The following is a 23,396-nucleotide window of genomic DNA, read 5'->3' as shown; positions in this document are numbered from 1 at the left end:
TAATGAAAGAAAGATACAAAATTGTTGTGCCCATCCCTGCACAGCTGTCCAGTTAGCCCCCATTAATGCTCTTGGAAACTAAGGTATAACAGGCATTCCGCTGTAAGGAATGTGAAAAGATGAAAGGGATTATGATTTATTTCTTAAGCAGTGTCAATACTATGGTGCTGCCTCTCAGCTCCATCAAATTGGTTACTATTGAGAGGTGCTCTCTGTGTCGAGTCGGTATGTTCTCCCTGAGACTGTGTGCTGTGTGGTTTGAGTGGATATGGTAAATTGTCCTTAATGTGCTAGAATTTAGAGTGGGTTGGAGGGGTTTGGATTGGGAGGCCAAAAGGTCTGCTTCAATACTGTTATGACAATATTGTTCTCAACTTTTACATAAATATATATGTACATTCCATGAAAAGGAAATTGAATAAAATTAGATACTCTACGACTTTAAACTGCTGGTGAAAGCCCAGTTAGAGTGGGGAAAAGTTGCTTTAACTTTGAAGTCACAGGGAAGATTAGTGCCACATAGACTGGTAAGAGTAAAACTCATCAGAATCAAAGCAGTGAGAGGGTCCTTGAAGAGAGGTTGCAAAAGCAAGAGCCTGGAGGCCAGAGTTGACTAAATGTGTCCATATTAAACAATAAGTTTTTCTTCTTGCCTGGCCCATTAGTGAAAATAGTTCAAAGCCCTGCTGTGTAAGTGAATTTATTCACACCTCTGCTGAGTTGTAGATGTGAATAGTATGCATTTCCTCCTGTTTTAAGAGTTCCAATGACTGAAGTTGACAGGGATAGAGTTATGCGACTCCAAAGAGACCCTGTGGATATTAATGAACATTTGGATGATGTCAGCTATTTGTCAAAATTCTTGATGTCTAACATAACAGATTAAACTTTCAAACAGCAAAGAGTGATTAACACTGCAAACCCTAGCTTGCTTCTAGAGAAGATAATTGTAAAATCTTCCTTTAGAATAACCTCATTGCAGAACAACTAGGGACATTTTTACCTCCAGAAATACAAACTGCATTTGTTAAATATGTGCTCAGTATAAATGATTTGCAGCCTGATGGTCAAGCTCAGCCTATCTTGCAAAGCGATGATATCACAGGAAGTACTCCCACCTCTTAGGTCCCTGCACAGCCTCAGCCTGTCCAACATCCCTTCAACATTTAATATCATTAAATAGAAGCTTGGGTAAACACTCGAGAATATATTTCAATATCAGTGAGTTGAGTGAGATGATGGGATCTAGAATAGGAAGCTCTCAGCCTGTACTGTTATTGGTGTTCAAAGCTGAAGTCCTTTAGTGCTGGACTATCTTCTTACAGAAAGGTCTCTGATCTCCTGCTCTGCAGAAAAATTGGATCAATTTATTGTGCCTTATTTGTCAGAATTCCCATTAGTCCTTCACCCAAGTAGCTGTGGGAAGAATTGTCTTGGAGAGATTGTGAGTGTTCGTTCCAACAATTCAGTGTTAGAGCAAGTGTTCGTTTCTCCACTGATGTAGCCGTTTCAGTTAAGCTGGTGCCAGTTACTGCCAATACTTGTATTGATTCATGTGGTAGGTCCTGGCATTTGTCTGGGACTGGAACATTTTTGCTAGTTGCGTTTATAGTGTGTTTAGGATTTTCCATTCCAGAGAGCAGCAGGAGGAATTGGGAGGGAGGGGCTAAGAGGATAAGAATGATAAACGGAAATACTGTGAAGGGAAAGGTTTGTGGTAATACACTCCGAGCCGCCCTTTGATTTTGCGAAGTATTAATATATACCAATCCTTATAAGCTTCAAACTCAACATTTTTGTCATACACAAACCAAAGTTTCAGTTGCCACCATTGCCAACTAAAGTTTTGTGATGGGACTGGAACATTTTTTGTTTGTTGCATTGATAATGTGTTTAGAACTTCCCTTCCAGAGAGCAGGAAGTTTGTCGAGCAGCAGGGTTTGGGAGGGAGCGGCTGGTGGGAGCAAGAGAGATAAACAGAAAAACTGGAAAGGGAGGAAGAGTTTGCAGAAGTAGACTCAGAACTACCCTTTGATTTTGAAAAGGCAGTCTGCAGTGAGCCAGATACCTTTGGGTTTATTGCTGCTGGAGGAAGGAAGCAAACAGCAGAATGACAACATGTTATGTTGATGAGGCCAAATTTGGACTATTATGTGCAGTTCTGGTCAACAACCTACAGGAAAGATATCAATAAGATTGAAAGAGTGAAGAGAAATTTTATATGGATATTGCCAGCTCTTGAGGATGTGAGTTACAGGGAAAGGTTGAATAGGTTAGGACTTTATTTCCTGGAACGCAGGAGAATGAGGGAAGATCTTATAGAGGTAGACAATGTTATGAAGGAGATAGATAGGTTGAATGCAGGCTTTTTCTCCTCAGGTTGGGTGAGACTGTAACTAGAGTTCACAGGTTTAGGGTGAAAAGTGAAATATTTGAGGGGAATCTGAGGGGAAACTTCTTGACTCAAAGGATGGTGTAAGTGTGGAACAAGCTGCCAGCAGAAATGGTAGAACTAGGTTGAATTGTAACATTTAAAAGAAGTTTGGATAAGTACATGGATAAGACAGGTACGGAGAGCTATTACCCAGGTGCGTTCAATGGGAATAAGCAGAATAACAGTTCAGCATGGACTAGATAGGCTGAAGGGCCTGTTTCTGTGCTATTGTGCTCAATGACTCTGAATCTAATGAGGTTTGATATAATTATTTCATAACTCTAAGGCATCTGTGTACTACAGGAAAGATTCAGGATAATTTTCTAAGGCTGGATTTTGCTCACTCTAGTCAACTTTTTAAAAAGTCAAACAGTAATTACATTGACTTGTTTTGACCTGTTTTTTGTTGATTTAATGGATTGCATTAAACCACTGTGGACAAAAATTGTCTGGGAGGAAAGAGACTGGCTGTACCTGACAGAAGAATGAATTGCCTCTGTTGCATTTAATGATGTTCACTGGATACAACAGCATCATGGTTAAGTTGCTGATCCCATGTTCAAAGGGCTGGACTGGATCCAGAGATCTCAATTTAAATACGACAAAGAAGAAATTTAAGTCTTTCTGGGGTTAAAAAAAAAATTAAAATAATGATGACCGTAAGACTACCAGATCATCAGAAAGGACTTTGATTCATTAACATCATTTAGGGGAGGAATTTGCCATTTCTACCCAGTCTGTCGAGGAGGTACTGAAACCTGAAGTCTTACAGTCAACTTTTTAGGAATAGACAATAGATGCAGGAGTAGGCCATTTGGCCCTTCCAGCTAGCACCACCATTCACTGTGATCATGGCTGATCATCCACAATCAGTATCCAGTTCCTGCCTTATCCCCATAACCTTTGATTCCGCTATCTTTAAGAGCTCTATCCATCTCTTTATTGAAAGCATTCGGAGACTTGGCCTCCACTGCCTTCTGGGACAGACCATATCCACCACTCTCTGAGTGAAAAAGTTTTTCCTCAACTCCGTTCTAAATGGCCTACCCCTTATTCTTAAACTGTGGCCTCTGGTTCTGGACTCACCCATCAGCGGGACGATGCTTCCTGCCTCCAGCATGTCCAATCCCTTAATAATCTTATATGTTTCAATAAGATCCCCTCTCAGCCTTCTAAACTCCAGAGTATACAAGCCCAGTGGCTCCAATTTTTCGACATATGACAGTCCCGCCATCCCGGGAATTAACCTTGTGAACCTACGCTGCACTCCCTCAATAGCAAGAATGTCCTTCCTCAAATTTGGAGACCAAAACTGCACACCAGGGCCCTGTACAGCTGCAGAAGGACCTCTTTGGTCTTATACTCAGTTCCCCTTGTTATGAAGGCCAGCATGCCATTAGCTTTCTTCACTGCCTGCTGTACTTGCATGCTTGCTTTCAGTGACTGATGTACAACTACACCTAGATCTCGTTGTGCTTCCCCTTTTCCTAACTTGACTCCATTTAGATAATAATCTGCCTTCCCGTTCTTACCACCAAAGTGGATAACCTCACATTTATCCACATTAAACTGCATCTGCCATGCATCTGCCCACTCACCCAGCCTGTCCAAGTCACCCTGCATTCTCATAACATCCTCCTCACATTTCACACTGCCACCCAGCTTTGTGTCATTGGCAAATTTGCTAATGTTACTTTTAATTCCCTCATCTAAATCATTAATATATATTGTAAACAGCTGCGGTCCCAGCACTGAATCCCGCGGTACCCTATTGGTCACTGCCTGCCATTCCGATAGGGACCCGTTAATCGCTACTCTTTGTTTTCTGTCAGCCAGCCAATTTTCAATCCATGTCAGTACTCTGCCCCCAATACCATGTGCCCTAATTTTGCCCACTAATCTCCTATGTGGGACTTTCTGAACGTCCAGGTACACTACATCCACTGGCTCTCCCTTGTCCATTTTCATAGTTTCATCCTCAAAAAATTCCAGAAGATTAGTCAAGCACGATTTCCCCTTCGTAAATCCATGCTGACTTGGACCGATCCTGTTACTGCTATCCAGATGTGTCGTAATTTCATCTTTTATAATTGACTCCAGCATCTTTCCCACCACCGACGTCAGGCTAACTGGTCTATAATTCCCTGTTTTCTCTCTTCCTCCCTTCTTGAAGAGATGGACAACGTTAGCCACCCTCCAATCCACAGGAACTGATCATGAATCTATAGAACATTGGAAAATGATTATCAATGCATCCACGATTTCTAAAGCCACCTCCTTAAGTACCCTGGGATGCAGACCATCAGGTCCCGGGGACTTATCAGCCTTCAGACCCAACAGCCTATCCAACACCATTTTCTGCCTAATATAAATTTCCTTCAATTAGAACATAGAACATAGAATAGTACAGCACAGTACAGGCCCTTTGGCCCACAATGTTGTGCCGACCCTCAAACCCTGACTCCCATATAAGCCCCCACCTTAGATTCCTCCATATACCTGTCTAGTAGTCTCTTAAACTTCACTAGTGTATCTGCCTCCACCACTGACTCAGGCAGTGCATTCCATGCACCAACCACTCTCTGAGTAAAAAACCTTCCTCTAATATCCCCCTTGAACTTCCCACCCCTTACCTTAAAGCCATGTCCTCTTGTATTGAGCAGTGGTGCCCTGGGGAAGAGGCGCTGGCTATCCACTCTATCTATTCCTCTTATTATCTTGTACACCTCTATCATGTCTCTTCTCATCCTCCTTCTCTCCAAAGAGTAAAGCCCTAGCTCCCTTAATCTCTGATCATAATGCATACTTTCTAAACCAGGCAGCATCCTGGCAAATCTCCTCTGTACCCTTTCCAATGCTTCCACATCCTTCCTATAGTGAGGTGACCAGAACTGGACACAGTACTCCAAGTGTGGCCTAACCAGAGTTTTATAGAGCTGCATCATTACATCGTGACTCTTAAACTCTATCCCCTGACTTATGAAAGCTAACACCCCATAAGCTTTCTTAACTACCCTATCCACCTGTGAGACAACTTTCAGGGATCTGTGGACATGTACCCCGAGATCCCTCTGCTCCTCCACACTACCAAGTATCCTGCCATTTACTTTGTACTCTGCCTTGGAGTTTGTCCTTCCAAAGTGTACCACCTCACACTTCTCCGGGTTGAACTCCATCTGCCACTTCTCAGCCCACTTCTGCATCCTATTAATGTCTCTCTGCAATCTTTGACAATCCTCTACACTATCTACAATACCACCAACCTTTGTGTCGTCTGCAAACTTGCCAACCCACCCTTCTACCCCCACATCCAGGTCGTTAATAAAAATCACGAAAAGTAGAGGTCCCAGAACAGAACCTTGTGGGACACTACTAGTCACAATCTCCAATCTGAGTGTACTCCCTCCACCACCACCCTCTGCCTTCTGCAGGCAAGCCAATTCTGAATCCACCTGGCCAAACTTCCCTGGATCCCATGCCTTCTAACTTTCTGAATAAGCCTACCGTGTGGAACCTTGTCAAGTGCCTTACTAAAATCCATATAGATCACATCCACTGCACTACCCTCATCTATATGCCTGGCCACCTCCTCAAAGAACTCTATCAGGCTTGTTAGACACCATCTGCCCTTCACAAAGCCATGCTGACTGTCCCTGATCAGACCATAATTCACTAAGTGCCTATAGATCCTATCTCTAAGAATCTTTTCCAACAGCTTTCCCACCACAGATGTAAGGCTCACTGGTCTATAATTACCTGGACTATCCCTATTACCTTTTTTGAACAAGAGAACAACATTCGCCTCCCTCCAATCCTCCGGTACCATTCCCATGGACAACGAGGACATAAAGATCCTAGCCAGAGGCTCAGCAATCTCTTCTCTCGCCTCGTGGAGCAGCCTGGGGAATATTCCGTCAGGCCCCGGGGACTTATCTGTCCTAATGTATTTTAACAACTCCAACACCTCCTCTCCCTTAATATCAACATGCTCCAGAACATCAACCTCACTCATATTGTCCTCACCATCATCAAGTTCCCTCTCATTGGTGAATACCGAAGAGAAGTATTCATTGAGGACCTCGCTCACTTCCACAGCCTCCAGGCACATCTTCCCACCTTTATCTCTAATCGGTCCTACTTTTACTCCTGTCATCCTTTTTTTCTTCACATAATTGAAGAATGCCTTGGGGTTTTCCTTTACCCTACCTGCCAAGGCCTTCTCATGCCCCCTTCTTGCTCTTCTCAGCCCCTTCTTAAGCTCCTTTCTTGCTTCCCTATATTCCTCAATAGACCCATCTGATCCTTGCTTCCTAATTCATTAGAGTAATTCATCCATTACTCTAGGTCCTTTGGCCACTATTACATCTGGGAGATTGTGTCTTCCCTAGTGAAGACAGATCCAAAGTACCTGTTTCAACTCGTCTGCCATTTCCTTGTTCCCCATAATAAATTCATCCGCTTCTGTCTTCAAGGGCCCAATTTTGGTCTTAACTATTTTTTTCCTTTTCACATACCTAAAGAAGCTTTTACTATCCTCCTTTATATTCTTGGCTAGTTTACCTTTGTACCTCATTTTTTCTCTGCGTATTGCCTTTTTAGTTACCTTCTGTTGGTCTTTAAAAGTTTCCCAATCTTCCAGCTTCCCACTCATCTTTGCTATGTTGTACTTCTTCTCTTTTATTTTTATACTGTCCATTACTTCCCTTGTCAGCCACGTCCTCCCCTTACTCCCCTTAGGATCTTTCTTCCTCTTTGGAATGAACTGATCCTGCACCTTCCACATTATTCCCAGAAACACTTGCCATTGCTGTTCCACTGTCATCCCTGCTAGGGTATTGTTTGATTGAACTTTGGCCAGCTCCTCCCTCATAGCACCATAGTTCCCTTTGTTCAACTGTAATACTGACACTTCCGAGTTTCCCTTCTCCCTCTCAAATTGTAGATTAAAACTTATCATATTATGGTCACTACCTCCTAATGGCTCCTTTACCTCGAGGTCCCTGATCAAATCCAGTTCATTGCACAACACTAAATCTAGAATTGCGTTCACTCTGGTAGGATCCAGTACAAGCTGTTCCAAGAATCCACCTCAGAGGGACTCCACAAACTCCCTTTCTTGGGGTTCAGTACCAACCTGATTCCTCTAGTCTACCTGCATGTTGAAGTCCCCCATAACAACTGTAGCATTACCTTTGCGACATGCCAATTTTAACTCTTGATTCAACTTACACCCTACATCCAGACTACTGTTTGGGGGCCTGTAGATAACTCCCATTAGGGTCTTTCTACTGTTAGAATTTCTCAGTTCTATCCATACTGACTCTATGTCTACGTCTCCTGATTCTATGTCCCCCCTCGCAAGGGACTGAATATCATTCCTCACCAACAGAGCCACCCCACCCCCTCTGCCCATCAGTCTGTCCTTTTGATAGGACGTATATCCTTGAATATTCATTTCCCAGGCCCTGTCCACTTGAAGCCATGTCTCTGTTATTCCCGCAACATCATACTTACCAATTTCCAATAGTTTCTTCACCTTTGCCAACAGATTTCTGAATGGACAATGAAACTGTGAACACTACCTCAGTTTTTGCTCTTTTTCATTATATGTTTATTTTTAATATATTTCTTATTCTAACTTATAATATCTTTTTATGTGTTGCACTGTACTAATGCCACAAAACAATAAATTTCACGTCATTGATAATAAAACTGAATCTAGTTCTGATTCTGGCCTGTAAGAAACTGTGGCTTAGCAAGCTTTAAGAGTAACTTTCCCTTTTAAGTGGTCTAACAAGCATTTAGAACACTAAGAATGGGCCATCATTGCTGGCTAGCAGTGAACTTGCCTTTGATCTACCAAATGGAATGCCATCCTTTTTAATAAAAGGACTAGAATACTGTCGCAGGAGTATTGAGGAACAGGGAAATTGGAGTTCATCCATACAGCCTTGAAGGTGGTAACACAAGTTGAATATGTGGTTAGAAAGACATATGGGATACTGACCTTCAAAGGCATTGCTCAGATTGTAAAGGTAGCCAGGGCATTTAATATAGAAGTAAGGGAGTTATGCTCCAACTTCATAAAACTTCAGGTGAAGTACAGCATGCAGTTCTGTTCATCATGCTACAGGAAGAATGTAGTAATCCTGGAGTGGTTGAGGAGGAGGTTCACAAAATGCTGGAGGAACCCAGCAGGCCAAGCAGCAGCTATGGAAAAGAGTACACTCGACATTTCATGCTGAGACCCTTTATCGGGACTGGAGAAAACAGATGAGGAGTCAGAGTAAGGAAGACGGGCAAGGGGAGGAAGAAGTACAAGGTGATAGGTGAAATAGAGGGTGGAGGAATGAAGTAAAGAGCTGGGAAGTTGATTGGTGAAGAAGATACAGGACTCGAGAAAGTGGAATCATAGGAGAAGACAGAGGCCATGGAAGAAAGAAAATGGGAGGAGCACCAGAGGGAGGTGATGGGCAGGTAAGGGGATAAGGTGAGAGAGGGAAATAGGGATGGGGACAGGAGGGGAGACAGTTACTGGAAGTTCGAGAAATCAACATTCATGCTATCAGATGGAATACTGTATAAGGTGTTGCTCATCCAACCTGAATGAGGCCTCATCACGACAGTAGAGGAGGCCATGGACTGACAAGTCAGAATGGGAATAGGAAGTGGAATTAAAATGGGTGGCCAGTGGGAGATCCTGCTTTTCCTGGCAGACGGAATGTAGGTGCTTGGCGAAATGGTCTTCCAATCTGCGTCAGGTCTCACCGATATACAGAAGGCCACACCGAGAGCACCCCAGATACAGTAGATAACACCTACAGACCCACAGGTGAAGTATCACCTCAACTGGAAGGATCGTTTGGGGCCTGAATGGTAGTGAGGGAGGAGGTGCAGGGGCAGGTGTAGCACTTGTTCCGTGTGCAAGCATAAGTGGCAGGAGGGAGATCAATGGGGAGTCATGAATGGACAAGGGAGTCAGCTAGAGAGCAATTCTTGCGGGTAGCAGAAAGTGGAGGGTTGGTAGGGAAAGATGTGCTTGGTGATGGGATCCCGTTCGAGATGACGGAAGTTCCGGAGAATTATGTGCTGGATGGGGAGGCTGGTGAGGACGAAGAGCCCTATCCCTGGTAGGGTGGCGGGAGGATGGGGTAAGAGCAGACATGCTTGAAATGGAAGAGATACAGTTGATGGCAGCGTTGATGGTGGAGGTTCACAGCATAATTTTATGATGAAGCCGTAAGAGTTATGAGCAGAAACTGGAGAGGCTGGGTTGTTATCCTTGGAATGGAGGAGGTTAAAAGAAGGAACAATTGAAGTATATAATATTATGAGGGCTATACATACAGTATAAGTGGCCAAGTGGTTAAGGCGTCGGTCTAGTGATCTGAAGGTCACTATTTCGAGCCTCAGCTGAGGCAGTGTGTTGTGTCCTTGAGCAAGGCACCTAACCACACATTGCTCTGCGACGACACTGATGCCAAGCTGTATCAGCCCTAGTGCCCTTCCCTTGGACAACATCGGTGGCGTGGAGAGGGGAGACTTGCAGCATGGGCAAGTGCCGGTCTTCCATACAACCTTGCCCAGGCCTGCACCCTGGAAACCTTCCAAGGCGCAAATCCATGGTCTTACGAGACTAACGGATGCCTATGTACATAGAATATATTGTAGAAAATTTTTCCCTATAATTTTGGTGGATAAACTAGATGAGATGCACTCAATGTTTCAGGAACAGCTTCTTCCCCTCTGCCATCAGATTTCTAAATGGACATTGAACCCTTTGACACTACCTCAGTATTTTTCCCCTTCCTTTTTGCACGACTTAACTAAATTATTTTGTTATATACTGTATATTTATTGTAATTTATAGCTTTTATTACTGTGTATTGCATTGTACTGCTGCCAAAAAAACAAGTTTCATGATGTATGCTGATGATATTAAACCTGATTCTAAATTCTAAATTCATATATTTAGCAAAGGCAAAAAAGAATTCAAGGGCATGTTTGAAGAGACCTTCACCCAGAAAGTGGTATCTGGAATGTACTGCCTGAGAGAAGGGTTGAAACTGGGTTGCTGATAGCATTTAAGAAAGATCTAGATAAACACTTGAATCACCTTGGCATAGAAGGTTATGAACCAAGTACTGGGAGATGGGTTAAGTACCATCCATTGATGTTGATGAGTTGGGCCTAAAAGCATGTTTCCATGTTTATGATTTGACTTCTAATACAAAATATTGGAAGGAGGTCTATAGAAATGCTATATAGGCAGATTAATCCCTGGTTATATCACACATGAAGCTGTGTGAGCAATTCTGATCATCATACACGTGTGAAAGGATTTGGCATCTGTCTGGACTGTACCATGATAATGTGATACATTTGAGCTTTGATCACACAAACTACATTGTAGTTCCTGGAACTCTGAAGTTTCATTGATAAGTTGTCCCATTTTTTCATGGGTTATTATAATGAACTGATAGGGTAGTAGCTAATGAGTTTGAGACAAACAGACAGACTCTGAAAATATAACCAGTCCTTTCAGGAATGAAGTCAGGAAATGGAGTGAGGCCAAGGTTTAGTCACGATGTGGAAAGGTGGAGCAGACTCCCCAACTGAGCATTTGACTCCTGCCTCAGTTTCCTGCATTCACATCCAGTTACACTTCTCCATCCTCCTCCTCGAACCTCAGACATTTAATTTGCTTGGACAAGCCAAGAAACAGAAAGTCTTCTGGACCAACAATTTTCATTCTGGAAAACAATTCTCCACACTCTCTTCAACTCATCCAAAGCCGACCAGGAGGTCGCGCAAACCATGGGAACGTTAACAGGAGAAGCACTTCTTACCTAACTTATAAATATAACCTGCTGTGACTCTAGTTTCATTTATGTTCCAGATTTGGTTTATCTACCAAGAATTCTTTTGAAGGCAATAGTCTGAGATATTTTCAACTTCATTAATTAATTTATGATTCATTTCAGTGCCTGAGAACAAGTCTGGGGCATTTTCAGATTGTCAGTTATCACAAAACTGTGACAGGACATTTCACACTATCATCGACTTGCTTTATTGTCTTGCTTTCAACTTGTACATAAAGAGCAATGTATCTTATATCACTGAATGAAAGATACAATTAAGATTTTTTTTAGATTCTACTGCTTACTTTAAAGCATGCATGGTATATACTTATGCAGTTTTGTACGTATTTTGACTGCTTATTCCGGCCTCTGTTTACGACGTGGAATCTTCTTGGTTGACAGACCCCGGTTCATATTCTGTCTCTGGTTAATTTTCTTTTCCATAGCAGAGCCGTTCCGCTGGTGTTCATCAGGTTGTTGCCTATTCCAGTCGATCTAGTGTGGAGCGAAGAGAGTGTAAACCCAATAGTCTCATGGTTGGATCCTATGTCATTTTAGTCATTAGCAACCCATGGGCAAGTGGTAGCAATTGGAGTGTGTTTGATATCTGATGATATCTCCACTGTACCAGTATTCACAAGATGTCCTTTTAATTTGGAATGACTTGTGCCACGAGGGTACATGCCTGGGACACTTCTACCACGTGGCCTCACAAACTCAGGAAGACACTGCCTGAAATAAGATGTAGCATAGAACTCCAGTATAGCTCCCACACAACTGACAGCACGCTGTCTGAATATTCTCCTCAGATAATGGCCTCTATGGAGGTATCACTGGAACCAGTTAACAAGTGCCACGACTCAGTGCCACAGAAGGCAAAGGGATCTGAATTTTAAAGAAATGGGGTGCATTATCCTGGTAATCAATGTGAGACTTTCCATTCTGTGATACCTTACGAGATGCATTTCTAACTCATGTCAAATGTCACCAAAGGTTCTCTGCTGACGTGACAATTGGCACCACTCTGTGCCATGGAGACAGGAACTCACATACCCTTTGAACTGGAGGATGTTTATTGACCACCAGGTTACTTAAGTCGTGAGTGCAAAGGGCATACATGACGGTGGCTTAAAGATTTGGTTCATTGTCTCCCAGGGGTGGAAGTTAAATGGCCAATGTCTACACACTGTGAATGAGTAATAAGGTCTTCAGCCACCTCCTCGTACTCCACTGGCCTCCCAGGATTTCTCAGAGGTCTACGCCTTTAGCACCTGGTGATGCTTGATAACTGGAAGAGGCACGGCTATGTGACCACCATGTAGTGACTGGACAGATTTTAATGGTCATTTATACTTACTGATGAGTAGTACTCATCCTGAAATTTTGATCCCCTCTGGTGCATGACCTACAATGAAAACATCAAGGCTGATGTTAGAAGTGAAGAAAGATGTTGTGAAGAAAATACTTTTCAAGGCAGAGTAATTGGTACAAGCTGTAGATTCAAATAGGCCTGGGAGGAAGGCTTGTAAAACCATGTGCAGAAGGCATCTACTTAGCTCCCTGACTCCCCATTCCTGAACTGATCTGTCTCCAAGTCCGGGGTGCTCAATAGTGATAGGTGTCAGGATGGTGTTACCAATAGCTCTGGTTCAGTTGCAGCCTCTGGTGCTGTCTGTGTGACATTTGTGTGTTCTCCCTGTGACTGTGAGCATTCCATTTACCTCCCCACCTCAAAGATGTGCAGGTTGATAGGTTAAATGGTTTTAAATTACACTTTGTCTATAAATGAGTGGTAGGAAATAGGGGGAATTGATAAAATGGGGGGAGAATCAATTATAAGGAAAATTACAGGGAGAATGGGATTGTTCGGAGAATGATTATTGATTCAATGAGCCAAAATAGGTTTCTATATCATATGGATTAATAATACAAATCCATATCATTCTCTTGTATTTATTAGTTTGATTTTCTTAATACAGAATAAGAGATAGTTCTTTTTGGTGACTAAGGACAGCTCCCTGGGGGTAATACCAATATTTTTCTCCTAAAATCCAAGTTCCTTTCTTTTGGAATTGCAGGGGAGGATATTTTGGTGCTTTAGGCCTGTAAAATCATTGTCACATGCTCTTGAGGGAGGATCTCTTTTCCTGTCAGTGTAATTGAACTGATTTTACATTCTGAGGGGCCAGGTGGGCTCCATCAGCCACATGCAATCCCAAAGTATGGTAATCCTATGACTAAGCTCTAAACACTGCAGCTATCTCCCCATCTCCCAATAAATCACACAAATCTGTGTGAGATAGCTATAACAACGTAAGTGCATCTTAAGCTTGACTGAAGATATGGCGATGGCTCATGATACAAGGAGTTTTACATTTTTTTGTTCCATAGCACGCTTGACTTAGAAGTTATTCATAACATTATAGCATAACAAAATTGGCATAATATTCAATTCCTCAACATACCTTAACCAAGACCTTAGTCTGAAAAGGATAAATTAATGCAACGTTTATCTTATACTTCCACCCATCTCAGATGCTTTCCATTCCTTTCTAATTGTTCAAAACATGCTTTATCTCTAAACTTTGCCAATGCTGGTAAATTCAATCCACAGAAATAGCTACTTGGGTCAAATATGATGTTAAACTTTTGATGGCACAGCCTGGGGGCGTCTTGTCCACCTGGATTTCCGAGTGGCGGATGAGGTACTTAAAACAATCCCAGTTCAAACTGAGTTGATCATTTACATACCCTCATGAGCCTAGAAGCTGCTCTTCTAACTTCTCTACAATGGATTTTTCCATGAGTTTGGGAATACCAACCACTGAAGGGAAATGGGCAGTGCTTTAGAGGGAAGGCAAGTGTTTGTGACACAGGAATATGGATTTCCAAGCTTACTTACATGCTCGGAGTCAGATACATTGAAAAGAGCTCCCCCATTAGACCATCTGTGAATGAAACATCTCTCCTTTCTACCAATTATATTTGGAGACTCCTTCCCAATGTACACCTACAAGCTTAAAGCAAGCCAGTCAACCAAGCTGATTTCCAGAAGATGTCTGCAATGGAGGTAAAACTCTGTGGCATGCAGAGAAGTTGGTACCTTGTCTAAAACTTATCCTCTCTAAAATCATACTCATAGGGTCAACAACTGGACCAAATTGGTAAAGATGCTGAGGAAGAGGATTTCTTGGAATGTATGCGGGATGGTTTTTTGAACCAACATGTTGAGGAACCAACTAGAGAGCAGGCTATTCTGGACTGGGTTTTGAGCAATGAGGAAGGGTTAATTAGCAATCTTGTCATGAGAGGCCCCTTGGGTAAGAGTGACCATAATATGGTGGAATTCTTCATTAAGATGGAGAGTGACATAGTTAATTCAGAAACAAAGGTTCTGAACTTAGAGGGGTAACTTTGAAGGTATGAGACGTGAATTAGCTAAGATAGACTGGCAAATGACACTTAAAGGATTGACGGTGGATATGCAATGGCAAGCATTTAAAGGTTGCATGGATGAACTACAACAATTTTTCATCCCAGTTTGGCAAAAGAATAAATCAAGGAAGGTAGTGCACCCGTGGCTGTCAAGAGAAATTAGGGATAGTATCAATTCCAAAGAAGAAGCATATAAATTAGCCAGAAAAAGTGGCTTACCTGAGGACTGGGAGAAATTCAGAGTTCAGCAGAGGAGGACAAAGGGCTTAATTAGGAAGGGGAAAAAAGATTATGAGAGAAAACTGGCAGGGAACATAAAAATTGACCGTAAAAGCTTTTATAGGTATGTAAAAAGGAAAAGACTGGTTAAGACAAATGTAGGTCCCCTGCAGACAGAAACAGGTGAATTGATTATGGGGAGCAAGGACATGGCAGACCAATTGAATAATTACTTTGGTTCTGTCTTCACTAAGGAGGACATAAATAATCTTCCAGAAATAGTAGGGGACAGAGGGTCCAGTGAGATGGAGGAACTGAGCGAAATACTTGTTAGTAGGGAAGTGGTGTTAGGTAAATTGAAGGGATTAAAGGCAGATAAATCCCCAGGGCCAGATGGTCTGCATCCTAGAGTGCTTAAGGAAGTAGCCCAAGAAATAGTGGATGCATTAGTGATAATTTTTCAAAACTCATTAGATTCTGGACTAGTTCCTGAGGATTGGAGGGTGGCTAATGTAACCCCACTTTTTAAAAAAGGAGGGAGAGAGAAACCGGGGAATTATAGACCGGTTAGCCTAACGTCGGTGGTGGGGAAACTGCTGGAGTCAGTTATCAAAGATGTGATAACAGCACATTTGGAAAGCGGTGAAATCATCGGACAAAGTCAGCATGGATTTGTGAAAGGAAAATCATGTCTGACGAATCTCATAGAATTTTTTGAGGATGTAACTAGTAGAGTGGATAGGGGAGAACCAGTGGATGTGGTATATTTGGATTTTCAAAAGGTTTTTGACAAGGTCCCACACAGGAGATTAGTGTGCAAACTTAAAGCACACGGTATTGGGGGTAAGGTATTGATGTGGATGGAGAATTGGTTAGCAGACAGGAAGGAAAGAGTGGGAATAAACGGGACCTTTTCAGAATGACAGGCGGTGACTAATGGGGTACCGCAAGGCTCACTCTGGGACCCCAGTTGTTTACAATATATATTAATGACTTGGATGAGGGAATTAAATGCAGCATCTCCATGTTTGCGGATGACACGAAGCTGGGTGGCAGTGTTAGCTGTGAGGAGGATGTTAAGAGGATGCAGAGTGACTTGGATAGGTTGGGTGAGTGGGCAAATTCATGGCAGATGCAATTTAACGTGGATAAATGTGAAGTTATCCACTTTGGTGGCAAAAATAGGAAAACAGATTATTATCTGAATGGTGGCCAATTAGGAAAAGGGGAGGTGCAACGAGACCTGGGTGTCATTATACACCAGTCATTGAAAGTGGGCATGCAGGTACAGCAGGCGGTGAAAAAGGCGAATGGTATGCTGGCATTTATAGCGAGAGGATTCGAGTACAGGAGCAGAGTGGTACTACTGCAGTTGTACAAGGCCTTGGTGAGACCACACCTGGAGTATTGTGTGCAGTTTTGGTCCCCTAATCTAAGGAAAGACATCCTTGCCATAGAGGGACTACAAAGAAGGTTCACCAGATTGATTCCTGGGATGGCAGGTCTTTCATATGAAGAAAGACTGGATGAACTGGGCTTGTACTCGTTGGAATTTAGAAGATTGAGGGGGGATCTGATTGAGACGTATAAAATCCTAAAGGGATTGGACAGGCTAGATGCAGGAAGATTGTTCCCGATGTTGGGGAAGTCCAGAACGAGGGATCACAGTTTGAGGATAAAGGGGAAGCCTTTTAGGACCGAGATTAGGAACAACTTCTTCACACAGAGAGTGGTGAATCTGTGGAATTCTCTGCCACAGGAAACTGTTGAGGCCAGTTCATTGGCTATGTTTAAGAGGCAGTTAGATATGGCCCTTGTGGCTACGGGGATCAGGGGGTATGGAGGGAAGGCTGGGGCGGGGTTCTGAGTTGGATGATCAGCCATGATCATAATAAATGGCGGTGCAGGCTCGAAGGGCCGAATGGCCTACTCCTGCACCTATTTTCTATGTTTCTGTAATTCTGTTCACCTTTGCTGGAATTCCAGAGCTAATGCATATTACCAGCAGTTTTGGATATTACTTTAGGTTTCACACCCTCTACCACCATCACCCTAACTATCTAGTTTTGTTTGAAAGCTGTGCTCAGATCAGGTTTTAAACTGGCCCTTTACCAACCATGAACAATTGGGTTGGATCAGACTTAGGAATCAGGCTCCAGAGTTAAGATTGTATATCATTATACCTTTTCACAGGGAGGCGCTTGCCATTTTAAAACATACAATTAAAAATGTAAGTGATTTTCACTATCAATGTTGTTGTTATGTGCTGTGTTGTATGATGTGGGTGATCATTGTTTTTCCATGACCATGATTGTTTTTGGCAAATTTTCCTACAGAAGTGATTTGCTATTGCCTTCTTCTGGGTAGTGTCTTTACAAGATGGGTACCTCAGCCATTATCATTTCATTATCATTATCACTTCAGAGGGTGACTGCTTGACAGCAGTGGTTGCATAACTAGGACTTGTGTTATGCACCAGCTGCTCATACGACCATCCACCACCTGATCCCATGGCTTCACGTGATCCAGACCAGGGGGACAAGCAGGTGCTACACCTTGCCCAAGGGTGGAGTGCCTTTCAGTTCCTTTGGTAGAGACATATCTCCATTCCACCACCCAATTTTCATTATATGAATTCAATTAAAATGATTTGATGTCTTGGCAAATATTTAAAATTCAAGGTTAAACTAAAATCCATTGATAAATTGATTTGATTGATTAGAAATGAGTAGGTCTTAAACACATTTATGTAAATTGGGAAAGGCAATTCAGAACTTGTCAATAAGCAGCAGTGAAACTATATCTCATCTGTAGCAAAGGACAAGATTTTACTTCATGCAATCCAATAAATACCATATAAATATTAACTGGCATTCAGAATAAACTTGCAGCTTACCTCTTCACTGCTTTCAAAGGAGGCCGATGCACTGCTGCTGTCCACAAATCTGCTTCTTGCATTCTTGCAACGTAGAAAAACATCAACAAATTTTCCTAATGAATAGCCAACGCTGCTGTGACATGTCACCATTTCCTGTGGTTTAAAGTAGGAATAACCATATTGATGTAAAATAAAGATTTGCATTTATATTGTGCATTATAAAGCATCCCAAAATGTTGAGTACCCAATTGGGGTTTTTTTTTGAAGTGGAATTACTAGGGTAATACAGAAAATGACATGCTGAGTAAGCTCCCACAAACAACAATGTGATATTGGCAAAATACTCTACCCCAGTAATGATCAACATGGGTAGGGGAGTAATTTATTAGCTCTCTGAAATAATCTCATGATGTTCTTTAACAACCACAAGAGAGAATAACTAGGATACTGGTTTAATATCTTATTGGAAAGACAGCACTGCTTAACAGTGTTTTACTGTACAAGATTTTACGCATTTGCCTGGAGAAGGACTAGAACCCATCTTAAAATGTGTTAGAGGAACAGAAATGAAGACGTGACATAAACTTATGATTAAAGTATCAATTAAAACTCTATACACACTTAAAACAAAGTCAATATTTAGTTATTTCATTAATAAAATAACTAAATATTGACTTTGTTTTAAGTGTGTATGAAATAATTATCCCGAGGAAATCTGTCAGCTTATCAGTGACAGAAAGTGCTTGCCTGAAAGTATGCTATTATGCCATTAAATATCCAGTTAACAATAATTTCATTTCCAGGGTTGTTACAGTGTGAATAATATTTTGAAGTTCTCTTCATTTCAGTAGTTCCATCTAAAAAATAAATATGCTTATATAGACCCTTGCTTGATCCCACACTGCCAAGTTCAAGCCAATTAAGTATTTGCTCTCTTTTGACTCTTTTGGCTCAACTAGTGGAGGACAAGGCTTCATTATGGCAATTCCAGAATGTTAGCTTGTACTCTGAATATGCTGTCATTTTTCACAGTATAATCAGGACAATTGTACACAGTTTCTTCATCATTATAACCACAACATTAAGGTCAATGAATTAAAAAAACATAATGCTCACAGCCAGGGGGTTTCTACTCAGCTGACAGTTTTCGATCTCTACTCCACTATTTTTGGGACAGAGTGTCTCCCTTGCAGTAAATCTCAGGTCCACAGAAATATCATTTTGTCCTGATGGGGTAATCTAAGGAATGAAACATAGAGATTTATCGATGTGAATTGCCAGCTTTATTAAGATAAATGAAAATCTTCTGAAGTCACTGAAACCGCACATTTTCACATTGACCTGCAGCAATTATTTGTAAGCAAGGGATTGAAATTGCTAACAATTTACAATATGGATAGGTCAGCATTACAAGGATTACAACTCACAGTGAAGTTGGCTCAAAGGAGCTGTGGATATATGATAGCCATTCTCATTTAGTTGACAAACACTACAGGGAACTAGATTTGAGTCACTTAGAGACATTTTTTATGGATTGCGATAGTAATTGGTGAAGGAAGTAAGTTTCAGTGAACATGTTAAAAGAACAAGAAAGACTTAAAGTGATAGGAAGCTTCAAAGGGGAATTCTGAAGCCTGGGTGCAAAGTTCCAGTTCAAAACTCAAGGGATAGATTATTAAGAATATCTTGAAAGTAAGCAGAAAAGGGATGAGGCTGACAGAAATATTATAGAAAGATAGACCTATCTGTATATCTATTGTGCACAATACTTGTTTATTGTTGCTGCCTTGAGGTAATAAGCAACTCAGTTTCCACTACTGTTGTTTACTGCACTGCCACCTGCTCTTCAGCATCTAGAGTAAGGGATAGGCACGGTCCAAGGAACAATGCTAACGAGAGTAATGTTCCGGACATCTGCTGACTGCAACTTTTTCATGGCTGGAGGAACCTTAACCACAAAACTATAAAGATGATAAAGGATTTTACGGCAGTTTCTAAATCAAATGTCTAGCAGTTCTTCAAGCTTTGGTAGTTAAGCTTCTCAATACCTTGAACAAATGGAAAAAAAGAACTTGCCAGGTTCACTGTTTATCTTCAGGTGAACTTAGTGACTGAGGACAATTCTGTACCTTAAAAGCTCAGTTTACCTGTTGGAATGTTCTCTTCCCACGTCCCACACTGAAACAGAGAAGCAAACCTTTAACCCATGTGGGCTCCCCACCGGTACAGAAGGAATACCTCAAATGGGTTATCAGATAATTGACTGCCTTTTCAGACCAGTAAAACACTACTTATTTCACAAGACTAAATTTTAAAAAAGGTAACAGGCTCAGAGAAAGAAAAACAGAATCATTGGGACAAAAGTTAAGGAAGACAAATGAAAGAGAGAAGAGAGACTTAATTAATATTTGATATCCCAACTGAAGAGATCAAAGAAATAGTGGGTAGAAATACATGTGCAGAACACCTAAGAGGAGGAGACAGAAAACTGAATGATAAGTTGCAGGATACGTTATGTAAGAAACATACGTTGCATCTGTGTGAAAAATTAAAGAAGTGACAGCAGCAGACTGCCAGAAATAGGACATGAGGGTTAAAACAAATATGAAGAGAAGATCAAACAAAATAAATACACAAATGAAGAATAACTTAAGTCTTGTTTGATGAAATAATACTTACATGCAACAGTTCGTCACTGATGGCAGCAAACAGGTAACCACCAGCTGTGTTACTGTTCAGCTGTATAATGGATTGCCTCAGTGCATCTTCAAAGACTGGAAGGAAGTCAAACACCGGGATGGCTGTAAAATAAGTCAGCAATAAGGGTGCTTAGCATTTATAGTAACCTCCCTGTTCTGAACTTCCTAGAATTCATTCAGTCGGCATTCAGAAAGCAGTTTTCATGGCATCTTAATGAAAAAATAACTTTTAAATTTTAAATACCAGCACAGTATTGGAAAGCCTGAAGTACAGCGAAAGTCAATAGAAATGACTTCATCTTGACAAGCTTTGGTACTTAGCAGCTGATGCTGTCTATCTCTCTCCCTCTCACTGAGCCTTTATCTGCTGTTGCCTTTTATATGCTGCAATCCCTTCAATTAATGACTCACGGTTTCACAACCAATGTTTTCAAACCACAACATTGAGGCAGACTGAAAGAACTTTCCTGCCAACTCAATAATAGAGGGTTTAATAACTATGACTTTTGGAAAAGACGCAGATATTTCACACATCTATTTATTGGCTATAAAGATCTGCAATTATCTAAAATTTTTGTTCACCAACCCACATTTAAAAATATTACTTCAAGTTTCAGCATTTAGTACATTGTATTTTGCTATTTGACCATTCTCAGAAGTTGCAAGTAATTTAATCTGTCAAAGAAAGATGAGATACATATTTATTAAAATCTGTAATTTAACTGCAACAATTGTCAGCCCAACACTCTGCTATAAACTACATTGAGACAGTTAAGATTGAAGAGATTAGCTTTACTTATCATCAAAACATACAGTGAAATGTGTCATTTGCTTCAACAAGGATTGTTCTGGGTCAGTCCACAAGTGTCGCCCTGCTTCTAACACCAACATAGCATGCCCACAGCTCACTAACATTAACCATATGTTTTTGGAATATGGGAAGAAACCAGAGCACCTGGAGGAAACCCACACATTCATGGGGAGAATGTAAAAGCTCCTTACAGACAGCGGCTGGAATCAAACTCCAATCGGTGATTGCTAGCACCGTACTCTGACAGTACTAACCACTACACCACATGCAGCTGAAAGGAGGAAGAAACCTCCGTGAGACAGCCTTTATTGGAGGATTAGAGGTGGAGAGAGTCAGCATGTTCACATTCCTCAGTGTTAATATTTCAGGGGACCTGTCCTGGGCCCAGCATGCAAACGCAATTACGAAGGAAGCACAACAGCACCTTAGGAGCTTGTGAAGGTTCGGCAGGACATCTAACACTCTGACAAAGTTCTACAGATGTGTAGTGGAGAAGATATTAACTGGCTGCATCACAGCCTGATATGGAAACACAAATGTCCTTAAAGGAAAATCCTGCAAAAAGTAATAGATACAGCCCAGTCCATCACTGGTAAAACCCTCCCCATCACTGAGTACAGCAACACGAAACGTTGTCACAGGAAAGCAGCATCCATCATCAGGGATGCCCACCACCCTGGTCGTGCTCTCATGCTCCCTTCTTGAAGAAGGTACAGGAGCCTCAGGACTCACATCACCAGTTTCTGGAACAGTTACTACTCCTCAGCTATCAGGCTCTTGAACCAAAGAGGATAGCTTCACTTGCTCCATTATTGAAATGCTCCCACAATCTATGGATTCACTTTCGAGGATGCTTCATTTCACATTCTTGATGCTCTTTGCTTATTTATTGATTATTATTTTTTCTTTCTTTCTGTATTTATCTTTTGCACACTGTTTGAACACCCAAGCTGGCATGGTCTTTCATTGATTCTATTATGGTTATTATTCTATTGTGAATTTATTGAGAATGCCCACAAGTAAATGCATCTCAGGGTTGTATATGGTGACATATATGTACTTTGATAATAGATTTACTTTGAACTTTCAAACAGAAATTGACTAAATATTTAGAAGAGTAATGTAGTAGTTGGTGTGACATTCAATTCTGGCATGGTCTGTAGGAGTTTGTTCATTCACTCTGTTGACTGCGTGAGTTTCCTCCCACAGTTCAATGGTGTACCGGTTTGTCAGTGAATTTGTTATTGTAAATTGTCCTGTGGGTTTCTGAGCAGTGTGACTTGCTGGGACAGCAGGGCCTGTTCCTCACTGTATCTGTAAAATAAAATTTAAAAAAATAATTTCCAGGACTCAAAGGAAAATAAAGGGAATGTAGTTAATTAAGTCAAACTTTCAGCAAATTGTGACATATACAATGGATTAAATAGCGGCAGTACTTGATAATTCTGTCTCTGTGTTCAATGGGGATTGAGTCTGCATTTTCCCTTTAATTTCCTTGTTGGTGTTAAGAAACTTCTCTTTGCTCTGATACTACAGTTATTGTGATGGACATATGGAAGCGGGGGCTGAGCTGGTACCATCGAAGTAAAACAACTTGCCAGTGAGGTGTCATGGGCAAATTTGAGCATTGCTTAGCCACACAGACATGGGTGTAAAAAGGATAGAGCAGGGCCTAAGCATGTAGCCTTGAGGTTCACCTGTATTTATGATCACAACCACAGATCTACCTGTTTATATAACACAAGTACTACCAGTTCTCTTTAGTGTTCGTTTAATCACCTTTAGCCATATATAATTAACTCAATTTCCACCCACTTGTAAAGCACACCACAGACTTAATTCACAACAAGACATCCCTTTGAAATCCACATAATCATGCAAATCACATTACCATTTATAGTAAAACTCTAATAATTAATTTTCCTTCTGTTCAGAATCCCAGTGGCTCTCTAGCCGAAAGCCACTGTGCACCCAGTCCACATACAGCCCTGCAGCCACTTTCCATTCCACCCATAGACAGATTTAACTGCTGTGACATCCACCCCCAAAACATTAATGA

At 41.5% G+C, this 23,396-nt stretch overlaps 1 protein-coding gene across 1 annotated transcript; it reads right to left on the bottom strand.

The window, feature by feature from the left end:
* Positions 1 to 11,468: 11,468 nt before the first annotated feature.
* LOC134347655 (secreted phosphoprotein 24-like) lies at positions 11,469 to 20,920 on the bottom strand. Its single transcript, XM_063050024.1, has 6 exons — positions 20,771 to 20,920; positions 20,507 to 20,628; positions 18,944 to 19,066; positions 17,846 to 17,980; positions 12,653 to 12,700; positions 11,469 to 11,790 (listed from the first exon to the last, which is right to left on the bottom strand). Exons 1-6 carry the CDS (start codon positions 20,823 to 20,825, stop codon positions 11,653 to 11,655), a joined length of 621 nt encoding a protein of 206 aa, XP_062906094.1. The 5' UTR covers positions 20,826 to 20,920; the 3' UTR covers positions 11,469 to 11,652.
* Between the last annotated feature and the right edge of the window lie 2,476 nt (positions 20,921 to 23,396).

The sequence above is a fragment of the Mobula hypostoma genome, chromosome 6 (assembly GCF_963921235.1).
Source record: "Mobula hypostoma chromosome 6, sMobHyp1.1, whole genome shotgun sequence".
Taxonomy (NCBI): domain Eukaryota; kingdom Metazoa; phylum Chordata; class Chondrichthyes; order Myliobatiformes; family Myliobatidae; genus Mobula; species Mobula hypostoma.
The sequence above is the reverse complement of the archived record's forward strand: the minus strand, read 5'-3'. Positions and strand labels throughout refer to the sequence as shown.

What these genes read in the sequence shown, in the direction of transcription:
- LOC134347655 (XM_063050024.1), bottom strand. Translation starts at nt 20,825, where the DNA reads ATGAAGTCATTTCTATTGACTTTCGCTGTACTTCAGGCTTTCCAATAC. An exon ending in GGCTTTCCAATACTGTGCTG is followed by an intron (nt 20,629 to 20,770) that starts GTATTTAAAATT and finishes CTTATTTTACAG; the next exon opens with CCATCCCGGTGTTTGACTTC. An exon ending in CCTTTGAAAGCAGTGAAGAG is followed by an intron (nt 12,701 to 17,845) that starts GTAAGCTGCAAG and finishes TTTTCATTGTAG; the next exon opens with GTCATGCACCAGAGGGGATC.